The 20,043-nt window shown below is 38.7% G+C and overlaps 2 protein-coding genes across 2 annotated transcripts; both read right to left on the reverse strand.

The window, feature by feature from the left end:
* Positions 1–4,219: 4,219 nt before the first annotated feature.
* smap1 (small ArfGAP 1) lies at positions 4,220–12,022 on the reverse strand. The gene is made up of 10 exons (XM_006790666.3): positions 11,729–12,022; positions 11,146–11,279; positions 10,045–10,130; positions 9,854–9,929; positions 9,600–9,662; positions 9,402–9,477; positions 7,510–7,637; positions 6,570–6,786; positions 5,560–5,897; positions 4,220–4,880 (listed from the first exon to the last, which is right to left on the reverse strand). Exons 1-10 carry the CDS (start codon positions 11,844–11,846, stop codon positions 4,746–4,748), a joined length of 1,371 nt encoding a protein of 456 aa, XP_006790729.1. The 5' UTR covers positions 11,847–12,022; the 3' UTR covers positions 4,220–4,745.
* A 438-nt stretch (positions 12,023–12,460) lies between these two features.
* cenpk (centromere protein K) lies at positions 12,461–19,835 on the reverse strand. The gene is made up of 10 exons (XM_006790665.3): positions 19,748–19,835; positions 19,426–19,515; positions 18,598–18,654; positions 16,885–16,948; positions 16,718–16,764; positions 16,551–16,633; positions 16,291–16,389; positions 15,482–15,617; positions 15,348–15,401; positions 12,461–13,126 (listed from the first exon to the last, which is right to left on the reverse strand). The coding sequence occupies exons 1-10, from the start codon at positions 19,748–19,750 to the stop codon at positions 12,971–12,973; spliced, it is 789 nt and encodes a 262-aa protein (XP_006790728.2). The 5' UTR covers positions 19,751–19,835; the 3' UTR covers positions 12,461–12,970.
* Positions 19,836–20,043: the final 208 nt, after the last annotated feature.

The following is a 20,043-nucleotide window of genomic DNA, read 5'->3' on the forward strand; positions in this document are numbered from 1 at the left end:
TCTATATAAGTTTCCTCCATAATCTGGGACAAGTGGGCCATGACATTGACCGAAATCTTTACAATCAATTACTTTATAACAGAGGACCAAACATTATATATTATTACTGCAATTTTATGAATGATTTATAAACCACTGACTTTCCCACATAACTGGAAAAGGAAGTGTTTAAGCAATTTGGTTTAATTTGTAGAGGAGCCTCACCTTACAATGAATGTTACAATAAATAGCTGTCATGTCATGTGCAGCATGAACAGGTTAATAACTGCCTGCACGTGGCTGCATAAAGGAACCCCATAAAAAGCGCTGCCAAGTTGCAAACAGGGATTTCTGCATTTCTCGCTGTTGTGGCTGCTTGCCATTCAAGGCTAGCCTGGGGCTTGTAGAGTGAAAGAGGAAGACACTTGGCATATAACAGAAATTCTGCTCAGTCAAACTAATAATGAACTGATTGTTAAAGTCAGCATTGGCTGAATACTTTAGTGGTTTTGTTCTTTGTGTAAAAGAAACCTTTCCACATCATACAGTGGTTCCCATGCATCTCTGGCTGTGTTCACCACTTGTTTTAACAACTTATCTGGTATAATATTTAACTTAGACAGAAAAGGACACCCCAGCTTTTAGGTGGAGCTGAGTGCCAAGGCTAAGTTAATTCAAGGGAAAAGTGAAGACATCTGGAAGCATCTTAAACCCGTATGTTTTCTACTTGCTACAAGGGAAATATTATTTTGGTTTTAAAAAGAAGTCCATGCTGGTCCCTATTAGGATAAAAAAAAACAAAAATAGGATCATAAAGAAAAGTTGTTTACTGCAGGCCTACTTCATGAGTAACAAGTCAAAGTATGAGCATGAAGTGTCTCTTGGCTTCATAGTCAGATGTGCCCCATCCAGGCGGTAACTTACCCTTCATCATACATTAGCTAGAAGGTAGAACAGCGTTATCACGATTAGTGTCTTAATCCATACAAGAAACCTTCACACAATACCTTGCATGTAGCATTTAACATAAACTGCAACAGTAACCTTTAGTTGTAGTCATGATTGTTTTTAATAACAGCTTATCTATTGGCACAGTTTTGAATTTCCACAGTCAACAGCAATTCATCACACTGGACAAAACACTTTGCTTTCTTCCTGACTGGCAGGCTAGCAGTTTCCAGTCTTTGTGCTTAGCTAAGTTAGCTGGCTGCTAGCAGGCATTTAGCACAGACGTAGTACAGAAGCTTTACTGCACCCTTTCAAAACTACTTCTTGACCCAATTGATAACAAGATTATATTAAGAAAGCAGAGTTAATTCAACACTTCACTAGGCCTGCTGTATATCAATGTGGAATTTAACTAAAGTACATTAACCTTTCCTATCAGAAAAATGTTTAGTTAAGTATTAAAGATGTCTGAAACAGCCTGATGTACTAATTGGCAGCACTGTTAATGGTTCAGGGTCAAAAAGTCCATTAAGGGGCTGGTGAAAGCTGGAATATTCTTCACTCGGATGGCGGACTCTATTCTGGAGCATTGGAACAGTTTGCCACACAAGCTGAGAGGAATGCCTAACCTCTTTGCTAAAGGTCTCAAACGCTTCATGGCATCAGACCTTACTGTGAAAGTTTTCAAACTGGGTTGGAGTTGCAGCAGGGCACAGAAACAGTTGAGAGATAGAGTGGAACAAGGCCAAACAAATTCAAGGGGCTTTCAAGCCCTGCCAAGCATGAGCTACATGTTATTTTTCAAGCCTCTGTAAGTGTTTTGATCATCCTGTGCAAGCAGAGTATTCGCTTCCAGCACATTCTCACCACTGAACACCTTTCAGGGACACATATCCTTCCGACTTAACTGAATGGTGGCTGTTTAACAGGTAGAGCTGGTTTGATAAGCCACAGCGTGAAGACCAGTATGCACCTATTTAGGCAAGGCTGTGCTTACAACCATGTTTACTACTATGAAAGAGGGAGCTTATGCCAAAGAATAGCTTTGATCCTGTAGCATTTTTCTCCAATGACTGTAAAACTGATTTTTCAAACCACATCCACTTTTAAAAGTTTCCCATAAGCTGGGTGGATGTGCAGAGGAACACATCCTAGCATGCAATAGGTGGAGAAACAAAAGACATGTCTTGTGTACTGAAAATAACACAATTAAAATACCATTTAACAAACACAAAACTCGGAATAACTACCGGATGAAAAAGACAAAAACCACTTGATCAAAACTACTCTGGGGCAGACTGAAGCATATTTTCCCCACAAAACTGGTACTGGATGTAAACACATAGTCTGACTATGATTTTCCAGCTCCTGCAAGGCCCACAAATTAACTTCAACAAAAGGGCATTCACTGCACCAGCTATATAAAAAATTTATATACTGTATGTAATACTGCACAAGCAATGTTAGGAAGGGAGAAAACTCAGCAAGTTACCAAGTTAAATCCCCTATAAATAAAAGCAAATACATAAATACACATTACACCATGAGCGTATATCCGCAGAATAGTAAGCACACAGCTTATCATAGTAAGACAGGAGATTTGGGGCAAAGACTTATCATGTAACTCGGCCTTCTATTACAAAGATTAATGTTACACTGCCACCAGTTGCTTGTTACCACCACACTTTGTAAGTAAGAAGTTGCTTCTTTACTGAGAGACTTACTCTCATGCACCTAACTTAAACTTTATAACAGTAATACAGTATATGGCATAGTCACATCTACATTGTGTTGCTGAAGTGAATATCCATCAGTGTTCATTAGACAAGCTCTAACTTGACTTACTTGAAGATGCTTTGTGTGTTGGTTTAGATTCATTGTGCTGCTATACAGAGCTCTATTGTTAAATAAAAGCCTCTAGCTCAAGTGAAGGGCTACCATGTGTTGGCATTACTAGCAGTGCACAGAGAACAAGTTACTGAAATAATGTGACCACAGTCCAGCGAACCTCTTCCACTCTGCTCTACAAGAGGAGGAGTGACTCATAGCAGAAAAACGCCTTTGGTTCACAAAGGGACTCGCGGTCCACACTATGGTGCAGTGTAGTTTGGGTCTTAAATCCCATTTTTTTAAGTCGCTGTGAAATACTTCTGTTCAGCTAAAACTTTCCACTGTCTCAACACTGCCATCTAGAGGACAGCAGCAGCATAGTCTTTTAGAGAGCTGTGCTGTGCTAAATGTCAGATACTCTCAATGTTGGGAACTAGAATAGCAACCAGAGGCTACATGTCTCTACCAAGCAGTAAAATTCGAGTTACTCGTGAGTAGGTAGGTAGTATCATGACTTCAAATGTAAAATATGGTAAATTCCTTCTATCCTATTCCCAATTTCAGGTTCTGGATAATGTTACGAAATATGTTTTTGCAGAACAATGTGATGTCAAGCTGTGATACATGACCTTTTGGATATAATTAGTTCATCCAATTAGATATTTGTGGGATATTTTGTCGTCGTTTTGAAATATTGAATTATGGTTATTAAAAATTAGATTCAAGACACAGTGACCCTGAGTTCAAGTGACTCGAGGTCATAGCAACTCATGAGAAAACTTATTGTGCCAAGTTTGAAGAAACTCCCAAAAGGGATTCAATAAGTATTACTTCAATAAGAAGATGGAAGTGTACATTACTGGTTCTGAATTATAACCACCTCACGTGAGGATGTTCTTGGTTTGCAAAGTACCCGCCGTCTATTTTGAAGGGGTGGCTCTGGGTGTGGTTCAGTTAGTCTCAGGAATAGTTTGCATGTAATCAGTAACCCCACCCAAGTGTGAAAAACCAACGCTTTTTGAACAACTGCCTCCATGAAAACAATTCATAAATGTAACCTGTGTCCTAAAATTGTAAGGACTAAGTAACAAAAACACATCAAATCAGGAACTTCAGTTTAGTTCGTGATTTTATGAACTTTGGGCCTGAATGCTTGGCCCAGGATCGAGAAGCACTATAGGAATGCAGACTAGTGGATTTGTGAAGAGGGAGTCTCGTGCTTCATCTATGTACAAGGCCAAAGTGCTTTGTGTGAGTCCGCTAACAAGAATGCATCCAAGGTACATGTTGTGAAGATTATTAAGTTCACTGTGTTTATTTTTAGGGCCACAGCAGAACTAGATCGAATGTTAGACAAATGTGAGAAATAAAAGTGGAACAAATGCAACAATTACATTTCACCAATTTGAGACATAAAAAAAAAATGTTGACATCTGTTTTACAGAACACACGTAAAAGGAAATTATTTATTATCACTTTAATTTTATAGGGGAACCACAAGTACTTTAAAAGAAGGTTATACAGCGCTGTACATCTGGGAGCAGTGTCAACTGACCTCATAGTCATACCCTTCTCCCTTTAAATACTATTCATTTAAATGTTCTATAATCTTATAATGATACAGTGATACAATAAAAGCTTGTTTAACTGGTCCTGCAGCTTTTCTGATATGTCGATGTTGATGATGGGACTGTTGTTTCCTTGTCATTTTTTCCAAAAAAGGAAAATAAAAGTTATGATCAAAAACCATACGACAGGCAGAAACTGCCAGGCTGTAATCCTGTATGACTCCCAATTCACTCACACAATAGAGAGAAAGAGAGACAGAAAAGGGAGAAGGAGAGAGAGAAAAAAAAAAAGAGATACAATTTTCATGTTCTGAAGGCTGGTCCGTGATTGAAATGGGCATCAGTTCATAGTGAGGTACGGAGAAGCACATCCTGCAACCTCGACTTTTACTCTGCCCAACCACCGACCCGCATGAAGGCTCACTTCCATAGCTGTGTGCTCAGAGTCTGGCCAGAACCGGTGGGAGCCCACCCGCCCATAGCTGACGGAGGTTGACCAAAGGCCATCTGACCACCCGCACCATTCAGAGTCAGCCCTGACATCTGCTGGTTCACCTGGGGATGTTACAGAGGTTAGTGTGAATAACACTAGAGCAGGATCACCTACATCTGACTTATTACCACGCCTTGCCTGGATTAGAAATAATCACTGAAGATTAACTGGGACAACATTATACTACTACCCATCCACCCGCTAGTAGTTCATTACTGAAGTTCTGACTGTGTCCCAATTCCACCCTGCGTGCTAACTGTAATAAAACTCTAAATAATGTAATGTTTTATGCTAATAATAGATTAGTCTTTATAGCTGTGAGCAGCTCCTACAATTTCTGCTTACACTGCATTATGGGAAATAATTGTGTACAGACAGCATGCAATTTTTATAGCATGTGTACAGATTGCTTTGAGTTTATCTTCAGTTTGAGTGTCCACACTTACAACTAAACTACTTACAGTATATATTAGGGATTTGGTGCATAGTTACAAATCTGCTGCATGCTTGTGCTGCCATCTAGTGAATACTGGATGCTCTATCTCTACAAACTGTACAGTAGAGGGCTTCACAATGGACTATTGTGCAATGCACCAACTCTTCTGGGTGTGGTCACATTTGAGAAAGAAAAAGTCTCCTGTCACTGTGACATACTTGAAACCAGTAGCACAAGTCTTAACATGAGGTCTCTTGTTAAATAACCTCACACAATGCTGCAGTACAGCTAAGCTATTTCCTTACCTGCCCCATGTTCCACTGAGCCTGCTGGCCAGGCTGGATGGCATACATGCCCTGAGCAGGCATCATGCCTGTAGGCATTGCACCACCCTGTGGTCCCATCATCCTGGGGGCCATGCCCATCATACCGGTGGCTTGCGCGTTCCCCATGAAGCCATTAGGCATCGTCATCCCAACCATCATTCCTGGACTGGGCCCCATCATGGGTGCACCGCTCTGAGCCATCATGGCACCCATGACAGTAGTGGGTGGCATGGCTGTACCCATACCAGGGAAGGCCTGGTAACCAGCTGCTGCCTGGACAGGAAACTGCATCTGAGAGGGGCCCATGAACATACCAGCTGAGAGGAGGCAAGAACATAAAAAAAAAAACAAGTTAGTTTTTGAGGTATGAGTCTGTTTTGAAAACTTGCTTGTGTGTTTTAAGGAGTTTGTTAGTTAAGCAGGAAGATAAGTCAGCAAAGCTCTGTGAGACTGAGCTGCAAAATACAGGTATGTACTTGTTCCTTGTGGATCATGTGATGTCACCACATTTGCATTACTTTAACAAGCAAAGTACTAGTCAAGGGCAGTGGTTCCCAAAGTGTGGGCTGTGGCCCTCTGGTGTGTTGCTAAGGTACTGCAGGGAAAAGGAGGCAGTTTACAAAAAAAAGAAACTGTTTATTTTCAATTCAGTGGATCAATGACCTGAAAATACTGCATTGCATTTAAATAACAAATAAGAATCCAGGGTTTCTGCATCTTCTAGCTCATCAATGGCAGGGAAAGAATTGCATCTATTAGGTGACAAAACTAAAGCTGTTAATGTAGACTAATGTAGTCAATCTGAACAAACAAATACACGAAAAATCTAAATTAATCCAATAAAAACTAAAAAGGACTCATAGGTCAAAAAGAGTTGTGGTTAAAGTTTTAAGCATGACTGTTTCTACATAAAATAGATTTTTCTTCGTAACAGGGTTGAATTTACAATATGGCACTGGTGTTATTTCAGTTTGTGTGTAAATCCTTACCGGTGGGGGGCTGCTGGGACATGCTGTTAGTCCCATACAGAGACAAGATGGAGTCCTTGGACAGGGGCTTCTTGGCTGCGTCATCAGCTTTAGTGGTGCTACTGCTCTCACTAAACAGGTCGAGGTCTCCCTGTAATGACCCTGAGTTGGCTACTCCTCCTGACACTCCAGCTGCTGGAGCTTGTGTCGGAGTGCTTGCCGAGTTATTGGAGCTCACCTGGAGGCAGGGAAGAGGTTGAGATGTTTAGAAGATTTAAGGTCCGATGACAAAAAAAGCACCCATTTTTGTGACAAATCTATGGCTCACACGGTTTTATTGTGTGCTGTACAATATTACAAATTAGCAGACAACTACCATTACCAAACAGCAGTAGATCTATCAATAACAGTACTGTTTGGGCAGTCTTGTTGGGGGGCCTCTTTTAGCTTTGTATAAATGTAGATCATAAATACAAAATGGGCCTATCCTGCATGATTACTCTGAATAATTCAGCTGTGATCTATTAGTGAGATGTTAGTAGCCGACACCCCCTGAAGGCTTTGTCTCTGTAATATAGGAAACAAAAGATAATTATTTATAATAACTATTTTATACCTAACTGGTAAATTCTTTGATTAATCAAAATTAATGAATGCGGTGATAATAAAAGTAAACACTGCATTAAGCCCCATTTCAATGTTAAGTCAAGAGTGCCTGATTTACTGCATTCATGTTCTGAAGTGTGTTTCTGCCTCTCTTTCATTTAAACTCACCGTCTCTCAGTACTGGTGATGCTGTCATGTGGGCTATTGACGCTGATGGTTATCATTTGCCTTTTTATTTTTTACTGCACATTTAATTTCAGTTTTACAACCAGGCAACAGTGACTGTTAAGCCCCGCTGAGCAATAATCGGAATTTGGATTTAAATCTGAACTGGGAAATGCTTTCTCAATTTTACCTGAGAAAACTGAGCTGTGGATGTGGATGAGGGCAGGGGATTGGAGACCATGGGGCCGAATATATCCAGGTCATTGTTCTGGCTTGTGCTCGTGCTACCGTTGTTAGCTGATGCAGCTGCTGGTGCGTCTGTGACAGAAAGAAGGAAAAATTAGTTTTACAAGTGGAACTTAAAAAAAAATACATCAGGAAATAATAGTTCCCACTACCCACTGACCATTTCCTGATTGGGGTCTGCATTAATTAAAAGATCTTTATTTAAAGTTCAGGAATATAATCCTTATAGAACAGGCTAATTGACATAGAAAGGGTGTTAAAAGTGAACAGAACTGCTTTCATGAAATTGTGTTTTCTTTTATTTTTTTAAATATTCAACTGTAAAAACCTCCCACAGCTACAAAGCTGCCCACGCAGGGAGAACAACAGCTAGCGCAATAAAAAATTAATCAGCTTAGCCCATTTAGCTCACTAGCCACAGAAGAAAAATAACAGTAAACATGATATCCAAATAATGCAAGCAACCCTTAAGCCAGTCAAAAACACAACAGCATCTTCTTTAAACTGTAAATAAAGGAAGCCTCTTTAATAAAATGAATTACTCCTATGAACCAAAAACCAATCATAGCTATAATGCTGAAAAAAAAAATAAAGTACAGAAATTTAAAAGCAAGAACTAATGTGAAGATTTCACAATTTGATGACAAAGGCGCACACTGTTCAAACAAAGCAGCTGAACATTAAGACAGAAAAATCTACATTCCATTTCCATTCACATCAGAGTTCCTCTTGGCTCAGAACGAGCTTTTGGGGAGTGACTATTTATGCAAACAGAGCTTGTCCTCATACTGTAAAGCAAACATGTATGTGTTTATGCATTCTCCTTTATTTCTGACCATTTGAGAAATCAAAGATGTCAAAAACGCATTAATAAATAAAAAGAAATTCTACAAAAGAAAAAAGTGCTTTAGTTAATAGCTCTTTGGAAGAAGATGCTAAAATCTATCCATGCCAGAAAACCTTGCATGTACTAAAAGACCTACTTTAAGTGACCTAGCAATCAAGCCAAAAGAAAACCTATGTTGTGCAATCCAGTGTTGCCCCTTCTCCTAACAGCATTTAATGTTACCATTTCCTGCTACACTTACTTAATACTGATCCAACAAAAGTCATACTCTAGATAAACATCAAGATTTAAAGTAGAAACAAGAAGTTACATGTCTGCTGCAGCAGCCGAAGCACTTCCTCTTTTCAACTCAAAAACCTTGCAGTGGTTTTTTAAATTGAAAGCAACAGAAATAACATCACAGCCACACGTAACAGCAGCGTGTTGAAAAGACGTCAGCGCAATGTTGATACAGACAGCGGAGAAGACCAAGTGGTGTTGCTATCTATCATTTACAAGTGAGATGGTTTAGTTGCTGTGTTACAGATATGCTGATAGGTGACGCAACCAAACCCTTTAAATATGGTACTTTCTCTCTCCTCCATTGTTTGGTAAACACATGCAGAGCCACGTGTTTGAAACGAGAAGATGGCACAGCTAAGGGTGGAGACAATCTTTAACGCTGAACCAAAACGTAAACAATCTCAGGTAACACCACAGCATCAAGATGCAGAGCTGAGCAAAGTGTAGAGGTAACCACCATCACATAAACAGTGATTTTACAGTGTAAATTACAGTGTATTTTGATTGCTAGATGTCATGTACTACATGGAGATATCACCTTGGAAACTTATCAACACTTAAAAATAAAAACAAATAAACTCAGACATATTAATTATCCTAATTCTGCACACAATATATTAGTCAGAACTTTCCCACAGCACATTCTACTCTCACTAAATCCCCCAATAAGGATGACCTCTGGCAAAACTAATCATTTTCACACTCACCAAGGCCTAGTAGGTTCACAGAGGGTTCTGCAGTCTTAGCAGGGCTGATTTTGGGAACTGGCTTGGACTCTTCACTCTTTAAAAAAATGAAATGGTTGTAAAATTCAAAAGCAGAACAAACTTAGTGTGGATAGGAAAACAATGCTAAAGGGCATATTGAGACAGCTTTATTATTACTGAAATACATGCGAGACTTACCTTGGTGTAAGATGACACCTTGCTTCCTCTGTCGGGCTCCCTTTCTTTCTTACTATCCTTTGGCTGATAAAAAAAAAGAATAAAAGAAAGAAGAATGAGTGAGTACAAACCATTATGAAGATCTAAATCAGAATCAGAATACTTTATTATTAACTAAGGAAATTATGTGGGTTACATTTGCTCCAAGAACAGACTAAACTTAGAAAATAGTACAATAAATGAATAATTTCATGAAATGTTTCGTCGATACATACACTGGTGCCATTGGTCACATTCTTGCTGTAGTATTTCTTCTTCTCATATTTATCCCTGATGAAGAATTCCACTGCTCTGAGGTCAGGGTTAAGAAAAAAATGTAACTCCAAGAAAAGGGAAAAAATGGTTAAACATATGCTGCATGGCACTTTTTTGTTACATTTGTGGATTTGCTCTAAGCGAAGGATACTGGTCTGTTTGAGGTCTTCTAAAGCTATCTGGAAGGTTGGCCTCATAAAGCCGCCTGGCCTTGGTATTACCCATGTCCTGTATACTCTGAGGAGCAGACAAAGATGTAAACAAAATGGATAATGTTAGGATACAGTGTTTCATTGGGGCAATCAATTGACTAAACACATGATAGGTTCGCTCATAACAAATATGGCACAACAGATAAAAATGGGTGTACAATACCTTATGTGGCACTTTTCAGATATGAGAAAATAGCCTCCAGGTAATAAGCCAACTTATGCAGTTTGACTGAATAGTTTATATTGTTACGGTTAAAAATACTGCAATCAGTTTTGGTTTTAGTCATTGACTGATGTTTGACACCAATATTTCTTCAATATTCCTGGCAATTAAGTATTTAACAACACAAGCCTGGGTATTTTGAAGCTGTCATTAAAATGTCAACTAGTTGTTAGTATGACAGCAAGTTCACTTGTACAGTAATTTGCAGTTTAAAACGTGGTTATTAAGGTAAATTCTAAATGACATAAATGAAGGGTATTGATAGTCCTGATGATAGTGCATAATGAAAATTAAAGCTTGACCCACATTACGGACAACAAATGATGTCTTTAGCCACTGAACAGAATTTCCTGTTTTTGTGTCTGGCCAAGTTTACTGAAGTGCAAATGACAAATCAGCAATATTGTAACAGCTCTAAACCATTGAGGAAGGTTACATTTAGTGGAGAACACATATGCCCAATCCAAAAAACATTTCACAGTTTCTAACCATATTTATGCTTACTGTACATAAAAAAGGATTAGAGAGCCAATAACAGAATACTTGGCAAAGACATTTAAATGTCACATTTAAAAAAGGAGAAATGCATTCAGTTCTTGTATTCATTTAATTTTCTTCTTTATTTTCAGTGTAGAGACGTTATGGTACACCTTTAAGCTGTTTTGCATTTTTTGTATTCATGTTGTGCCAGTAAGCAAATCAGTCCAAAGAGGGACTTAGACCCAGAGTCCCTTGACCTCTCAGCCCCCAGGGCTACTGTCCGGTAGGTCAGTTCAGTAATGCACACAGGAAAAGTGCAAAAACAAGAAATCAGTACCTGGATTTGTTCTGTTGTCCATTGGTCCAGGTTGACTGATTTCACTCTGGATATGTGCACTCCCAGGTTCCTGTGGATGCCAGCACATCGGATGCAGATAAATACCCCCAGATTCCAGGATGCCCATCTTGGACCTGTTAATGACAGTTCAACCAAGTTTGGGAGGTGAACATACAAAAACGCCGGAAGAAACACTCAAACATGCTAGTCTTTGTTGTGACTTGAAACGTAGGATGCAAGTTCTACATTCTTTGTCAATGATCTAATTAAAAAAAAGTTGGCTGAAGTTTCTTAACCTGACACAGTTTGTTTACTGCTTGCAAATTCCGGTAACTAAGCATACGGCGACAAGGGAGAAGCCCTGTGGGGAGCTTATGTAGCTTTAGAGAAGTTAGCATGCTGGTTAACCACTTAGTTTAGCTTAAAGGGAAGAATGTCAGGTGACTAGCTTGGGCCAGTTAGCTAAGCTAAGCTAAGAAGCGCGGATGTTATACTGTTAGTTATCGTTACTGTTTGATTCTGAGTGAAACTGCTAACTTTGTACAGTTAAACAATAAAATCGCCGACAAAACGAACACCGCACCTTTCGCCTCGCAGTCGGCGCAGTACTTGTTGTCTTCCTCTCTCAGCATTTTGGACAGGATGGCCTGGTGCTGTTCGTTGAGTTTTTGGGCCTTCTCTCTCTCCGAGCGTGTCGCCATGGTGTCGGCTTTGATCGGGAAATCTTAATTAAAAGAATTCTAATTTATTCAGTGGTCAATCGAGAAAAGTTTCCGATAAAATAGCATAATCAGAGGTATGATCGCCTCCGACTGAGATATGAAAACACCCGGAACCGGAATCGCTTCTCCGCCCACAGGTATTCTATAGCTGACGCGGCGGCCTCACCGGATTGGATGGGAGGCGTGACGTTGAATGACGCAAAACGTTTCTGACGAAATAATTGTAACATTTCCGCCAAGAAACTGGAAGCTTAGCATTAAAAGCAAGGCCCTAAACAAATCTCTGCAATTAAAAAAATAAATAAACACAAAAAACCGTCTAAGTATTTTAAGTACTTGGTAGCTGAAACCATCGATCATTGCAGATATTGTGTGGAATATCTGCACGATTTCACTTTGTCAATTCGTATTTTATTTTCTGTACATTGTTTGTACTTACAAACATAGTTTTAAAACATTTTCACGAAGAAATGATCACCTCACTAAAACATTTACATTATGCTAGTTGTTTTCGTACAACAGTATGAAGATACCCAGAGATAGTTTCTTCGGAACAATAATTACATAGGAACACCACATCTAAAGTTTCCAAATTTATTAAACATGGACAAGAAAATGTATAAACACAAACAAAATACACACACACACACACACAGAACATTACTGAACATATTTTCCTAATTTTCAAACATAATAGAAAACTGTTAAATGAAACCAAAATTAAGATTCATTTAAATTTATGCTGATAAATATGAATTCTCATGAAAAACAGACATACACATGGGATTTCTAGAAACACATACTTTGGATAAAACACTCATACATTTGAATAACATTTGAATACGTAAAAATAGAACTAGAAAAATAGGTATGCTTACAAGACATTTTAACTAAACAGTATTTAAGAAGTCTAAATAGACAACCATAAAAAAGTATGTACATAGAAATGTTACACATGCATATAGTAAATTCAGGAACGCCCTAGCATCACGGTTTCTCCACCATAGACTTCCTACTAGCTTACAAAAACATGCATAATGATTTCCCTGCACAAGCAGACTCAGTTTCAGCACAGCGCTTTACATTTTTAATGCACCAGTGCTTCAGAAAAAGGTTTCCAAGCGGATCTTAAAGTTATTCTCATGGTGTCTCACTGCAATTCCATAACGGAGCAGCATTTCTACATACGGTGGCCAGAATGTGTCATCTATCGCCACATAGGGATCGTGCGGTGTGTTCAGAGTCTTGTTCATGAGAATCTGCAGGTTTATAAAAAGGGAGATGAAGACCAGGCTGAAGCATATTTGCAGTAAAGGTACAAGTTTAAACAGTTTTATAAGTTTGGAGTTTTATTTTGCCTTTACTTCCTTTACTTATTGAAGGAATAGGTGATGGCCACTAACAAAAATATAGGATATTTACATGATTATCAAGAACAGAAACATTCAATCACAGAACAAGTTAAAAAGAAAAAAAAAGAAAATCATAAAAGCTGCTCTCAGGTCTAAAGGTTAAGTTGATATCATGCCTATAGTACACAACAGCTTTTGCTGCCATGTGTGATCATTACTGTGAATCGATTAATCACTACACTCTCGCTTTTATAGCACTTACGTCAGCCTTTTTGTCCTTTTACTTTGACAAAGAAAAGCAACATGACACACCCACACAGTCCACATGCGTCAGACCTGCCGCTTTCTTTGCACTTGTGTGGTTAAAATAGGGCCTTAAACAGCATCTCTATAGAAAATCTAACATTAAAAATGTTTTTTTATAATTTCCAGTTCCACCACAGCCAACAAACGTAGGGCTAATTTACATGTGACTTGTCGACATAAGAAATATGCAGCTGTTAATAATTAAACACATATTTATTCTGCTATAATAGATCAAATATCTGTTTTGTTAAATGGCTCTCCTATGTGCATACCTCAAAAGGCATCCACCTGAACAGAGTTAACAACACTGATGCTACCATCAAGCATTGTCCCAAGAAAAGTAGCCATTAAGAAATGACTCATAGCTAAAGAACCACATCTCCTAGGATATGTTTTCCATAAAAGTTGGTGGAGTGCCAGCTCTTTCCTCGAGGTTGATAATTGGGGGGGGGGGGGGGGGGGGGGGGGGGTTATCAGAGATAATTAAATTATCTTCAGCAAAATCTATCATTTATCTCAATATCCAGGATACTTTTCAGTCACATACAAAAGTGTCGGTGGTTGATGTGAAAAAAAGAAACACTATGTGTGAAGCTATCTTCAAAACAGAAGTATTTCAAATATTGGGATGAAATTTTTTTTTCCTGACCAATGTTTTACTACTCCATTCCCTAATGTAATTCACCCCACCTTGAACTCATCTTCCACTCCTACCGCACACCTCACCAAAGTCTGGCTGTTATCGTACATGTCTGGCACCAGCCTCACATGACTTCCTCATGCTGTACCACACTTCCTCTCTTGGCACCCTATCATACCCTGTTTGTAGATATACAAACACACAGTACAACTCCTTTCGACCTTTGATATTTCTCCATTAATATTATAAAAGCAAACATTGACTCTGTAGTGCTATTTCTGGTCAAGGAGCCATGCTGCTGCTCACCAATCATCTCCTCTCTTCTCAACCTAGTTTTGAAAACACTTTCCCATATCTTCAAGGTATGCCTCATCAACTTTATCCCTCTATAATTGCTACAGAGATGCACATCACCCTTGTACTTGAAAATCTGTACTTCATTCCTCAGGGATCCTCTTACTCTTCAGGATTGTGTTTTCTCATTTTCTTCATTCATGAGCTCCTTCAGGCGCTCACTACACTCTCTTCACTTGCTAGCACATTTCCATTTCTGTGATAACGTCTTACATATCACATCACATGCTTCATACAAGTCATTTTCACCTTTCTTAGTGTCCAGCCTCACATATAACTCAAGCCTTGTACTTTGCCACTTCTCTCATTGCTAACCTTCCAGCACTCATCCATTTTCTTCATCTCCCTGACTATCCCACTTTTTCTTTGCTAACCTCTGCATTTGAACAGATTTTTTTTACTTCCTCCTTCCAAAACCAAGTGTCCTTGTCCTTTTTCTTCTGTCCAGAGGATACCCTTTGGGCATTTTCCCCCAGCCATCTGGCAACACTTCCGTACCACTGACAGCCTGCCTCAACCCCTTCCTGCACTCTCCACAACATTCTTCCTTCTTCAACTTCAACTTCCCTTCACTCGCTTCCTCTTCTTCATGCCCAAAGTCATCATACAGACTACCATCCAATGCTGCCAAGCTACATTCTCCCCTGACACCAACACAAGGGGCCTCTATGCGGTCCATCTTTCCTTTCACATTTCTCTTCTCAATATCAAACCTCATCACCTGTTTCATTCACCTACATGTCCAAAGCCAAAGACTGAGATTTTTTTTTCAATTACATAAAAAAACTCGAGTTAAACAGTTCGTTTTTTTTGTATGAGAAAACTCACCTCCAGAATTTCATTGAGTGAAATCAAGTTTTCATGAATCTCATGAGGAACGTTCTGAAAATTAAGATAAAAGACTGTAAGGTGCAATGAATTCATAATAAGGCACTTTTCACATGCAAAGCCATAATCTACACCTTCTTCTTCTTGTTTGTACTGGAATCCTCCCGAGGGAGAGGAACGTGCTTCTCCAGGATGTACCCCAAGCTCTCCATCAGGCTTTCCTGGTAGACCTTCATTTTCTGTATTTTTTCCTTGATGTCCTGCAGTATCCTGTAGAATGCATGCACATGCATCAACATTTTACTCTTCTTCTAAGTTTATAAGATTTATTTTTCTATTTTTAAGATTAGGCTTAAAACTTTCCTTTTTGCTAAAGCATATAGTTAGGGCTGGATCAGGTGATCCTGAATCCTCTCTTAGTTATGCTGCAATAGACGTAGGATGCTGGGAGATTCCCATGATGCATTGAGTTTTTCCTTTTCAGTCACCTTTCTCACTCACTATGTGTTAATAGACCTCTCTGCAATGAATCATACTTGTTATTAATCTCTGTCTCTCTTCCACAGCATGTCTTTTTTTTCCTGTTTTCCTTCTCTCACCCCAACCAGCTGCAGCAGATGGCCCCGCCCCTCCCTGAGCCTGGTTCTGCCGGAGGTTTCTTCCTGTTAAAAGGGAGTTTTTCCTTCCCACTGTCGCCAAAGTGCTTGCTCATAGGGGGTCATACGATTGTTGGGTTTTTCTCTGTATGTATTAGTGTAGGGTCTACCTTACAATACAAAGCCCTTTGAGGCGACTGCTGTTGTGATTTGGCGCTGTATAAATAAAATTGAATTCAACTGAATTAACTTATATTACCCTTGAAGCATTTCTGTTTTCTGCTCTATTCTGTGTAAATAAACACCTGACCCCTTTTGGTTTAGTGTGACGCTGCAATCCTACTCACGTATGTTCTGACAACTTCTCCTTTTCAATTTGAAGTCGTTTACTGTGACCACTGGCGGCAGACAGCACCTGTTTCTTCTCCTCCAGCCATTTTAGCTCACTAAAACACACAAGCATCACATTTTCACAACGATACACAAAGTATAGCAAAGGGAAAGTCTCTGGATGGTCTCCTTCATTCAATCCTGAAAGGCATCCATAAAACCAGAAGAAGGACAGTAAGTAATGTAATATGTACAGTGTAACAAAAGGGTTACATACAGTTCCCTAGTCTCTTTCAGTTTGTCTCTTTTGGCTTCATAACAGGAAGCAACCATCTCAAGTTCAGAGCACAGCTTGTGCATCTATGGTAAAAGTAAAGATTACATAAAGTGAGTGATGCATGTAAATGAGCAAAAGCAATAGTTCACTGTTTAACTTAACCACACCTCTTCTTTTCCTGCTTCGAGCAAAATCTCTGGATTTTCTGCCAGCACTGCATGAAAAATAAAAAAGGTCAATTGTATTAAAAGATAAAGTACACAACATTTATGATTTATTTCTTTATTTTTTTTAGAAACCTGAAATCACCAGTTGACCAGAACTGATAACTTACATTGTGGTTCCACTGTCGACCACTGCTTCAGCTCAGCTTCTGTTGCAATCAGTCTTTTTACTGACTATAGGAGGAAAAAGAAGTCACGAGGAATACAAATTACAATGATGAGCCACAGTGAAGCTGTCTGACATCAAATAAAACAAACACAAAACTCACTTTATCAGCAGCTACTCTTGGTTGCTCCCTGATTTACAAGGAGTCGGCACAGCAGGAAGCTCTACAAATATTTAATCTGGCAGGTTTTTACACCGGATGCCCATCCTGACGCAACTCCAAAGAGATGTGCATCTCCTCCTGGGATCAAGCATGGGATTTTTTTTTGCTTGTTAAGCAAATGTGTAAACCACTACACTATGGAGCCAAGGGTGCATTTGACCAGGCATGAAATGCTATGTTATTGCCAGCTGGAGTCTCTAACCTCACCATTTAAAGCACACTCAGCTGTTCCTTTTAGTGTTGCCACTGCTGATGCTCACAATGTTTACATTTTTTACTGCTTGAATAGCACTAATGAGCTGTTTATGACTATACAAACTACTAAAACTAATTGCCCTTTTTGTAACGTATCTCGCCTCTGTAAACACCTTTCACATACAACATATTTATGATTACTGCTAATTTTGAGCATCACTGGAAACCAAAAGTGCCATCTTGGCCTCTTCATTAAGTCATTTTATGCAAAATTCATATGTCCTGTACCCATGATACATGTAAAAGATGTTAATATTAATGATGCAAAGATTGTGAAATGCTGGGCTGGTAGCTGCTTGAAATTTGCAGTATGGTTGATGATTAATCCAATGTTTTGTTGGCATTTTCTATTATTTAATGTTTGTTGTTCATTTTCTCGTTTGTGTTGGGAAAATAAAGAAACCTCTTTGAATGATCACGTCCAAAGACAAATTTGATGCTGTAATGTAATGGCTGCAATTGATTAAGATATTTTATTTGCTGATAGGCCAAAGGAACCCATTGACGCAACCATCATCCATCAAAGAAATGCCAGAGGTGTAACAATTTTGAAACTCAGACCAAAACCGCATCAAAAGAGAGTTTGCAATACTTTATCACAGTTCCAATTTACAATACAAACTATGAGACAAAAGCTCCTAATTGTTCCTAATACATGGGTATCAGGGTATTAGAAGAATCAGAAACTACTGGAGCCTAAATGAAGTAGGTAGGAGTATTACTATGGAGATTAGCATGGTTTATCCGGTGAAAATTGTAATGTTTATGCATTATTCAGGTAACAAACTGGAATTACTCACATATCGGGTCTGTGGTGGAGTATATACTTTTTTTTCTCCTTACAGTTATTTTTTTACCACATTTAAAAAAAAAACTGACAAATGAAAACCATGTTAAAAAGATATGTATTTTCTCAGATATTTGAAATTAAGGATTTCCACATTTTTTCTGTAACATTAACCTCCTAGGACCTGGCGTCCACATATGTGGACATCACATTTTGGGTTGTCTAGACCACAATTCTTAAATTTGCTCTACAAGGGCCTGATATCCACTTACGAGGACATTATATTGCCACCGTTCTATTGAAATTTAATTTGAACGTCCTCATATGTGGATATCAGGTCCTTGTAGAGAAAATCAGGTAAAAAGATAATTCTTTGTCTTTACATTCATCAGTTAGGAGGTTAAAGCTGCGAAAGCAATGAACAAGTGAACATTTGGAAACAATCATCTCACCTGTTCTTGAGGATTCTCACAAAAATCTGGCTCACACAGTATAATCTCATTCTGAAGCTGTAAGACAGAAACACAGTTTATCATTTTACCCATTTAGTGAAGTTTAATATGGTCTAATATCACAAAGTATGTGACAAGGGGCTAAAGATAAATTATCTACACATTTTAAAAACATATTTACATATGTGATGTGGTCAGATTTTGGTTGGTTCTAGTTTACTAGCCTAATCAACTATTTTGATTCTCAAAAAAAATGTGGTTCAAGAAAAGTTGCAGATCTCTGAATGCATCGATACTGAAACCTAATGATGATTACCTGAAAGAACCAAATCTAAGTTAAAAAAACAAACAAACAGGTAAGAGTGTTAACAGCTAAACAACAGAGTATAGGCCTATCAAATAAGACTATGGAAAAAAAACATTTAGTTTCTATTCATAGTATTTTTCAAATTATACAAGAAAGTGGAAAACTGTACTGAATTATAATGTAGTAACTCTGAACAAATTTTGCCAAAACCTTAACTTGCATATCTTGATGCATGCTCAGTCAACCAGTTAAGAAAATTTAGTTTTCAGCAGAAGAACTGTTTCATCACTAATCCAAGTGACTTCTTCAAGAACAGAATCAACTTTTTGAATCTTATGTAGAAACATTTGTGTGAAAATAAAAGTGGCAAAAAATTATATCAACTTCAGTAATATATTTCTCACGTTGTACCACCTCCTGGTCACCCCACTTGTTGCAGTGGCTCCATACTATCCCAACCCCTCCAAAACAATATGTATGGTAAGAAAAAAAGTTTTTGGATACACTGGATTCACATGTACCTTTTCCAGCTGCGCAAACTGCTCCTCACAAATGTTCAGCAGCTCAGACTCGGCGGCTTCTGACAGCTGCGCTGATGCCCGGCCGTCTGCCTGAACACGTAAACAACAAAGATGCAGATTTGTGTACGTTTTAATCTAAAGAAAAACTGGAGCGGTGCAAGTAGGTACAATTTCTTCTAGAGCTTGTTAGCTACAGGCTAAGGTGAAAAGTTGAATGTACGTAAACGCACGTTAGCAAGGCATGTAAACATTATATAATATCGTGTGTTATATTAAGCACGTGTAAATGACGAGAGTTTTTTTAGGCGACGATCAGTCTTACCATGTTTAACAACAGTTCCCTACTTCACGGACCACAACACAAGACGCTACTCGCTTTTCAAAATACCGCCAACTTTGATGACGTATCATCCGCGACAGAGAGGATGTTGGTGAGCGCCATTGTTGCGCTAAAATGCGCAAGCTTGTTAAAACGTTTGTAAACGATACATTTGCATAGTTTTAGATCCCACCAGGTATCCGTTTTCCCACATGAAAGCAAGGGTAAGTACTGAAACATCTTTACTGAGCCATGAACACCGAGGGGCTGTTTTTCCCTCTTTAATAGAAAGAAATACA

Source organism: Neolamprologus brichardi, chromosome 6, assembly GCF_056152115.1.
Source record: "Neolamprologus brichardi isolate AB-2024 chromosome 6, ASM5615211v1, whole genome shotgun sequence".
Lineage (NCBI taxonomy): Eukaryota > Metazoa > Chordata > Actinopteri > Cichliformes > Cichlidae > Neolamprologus > Neolamprologus brichardi.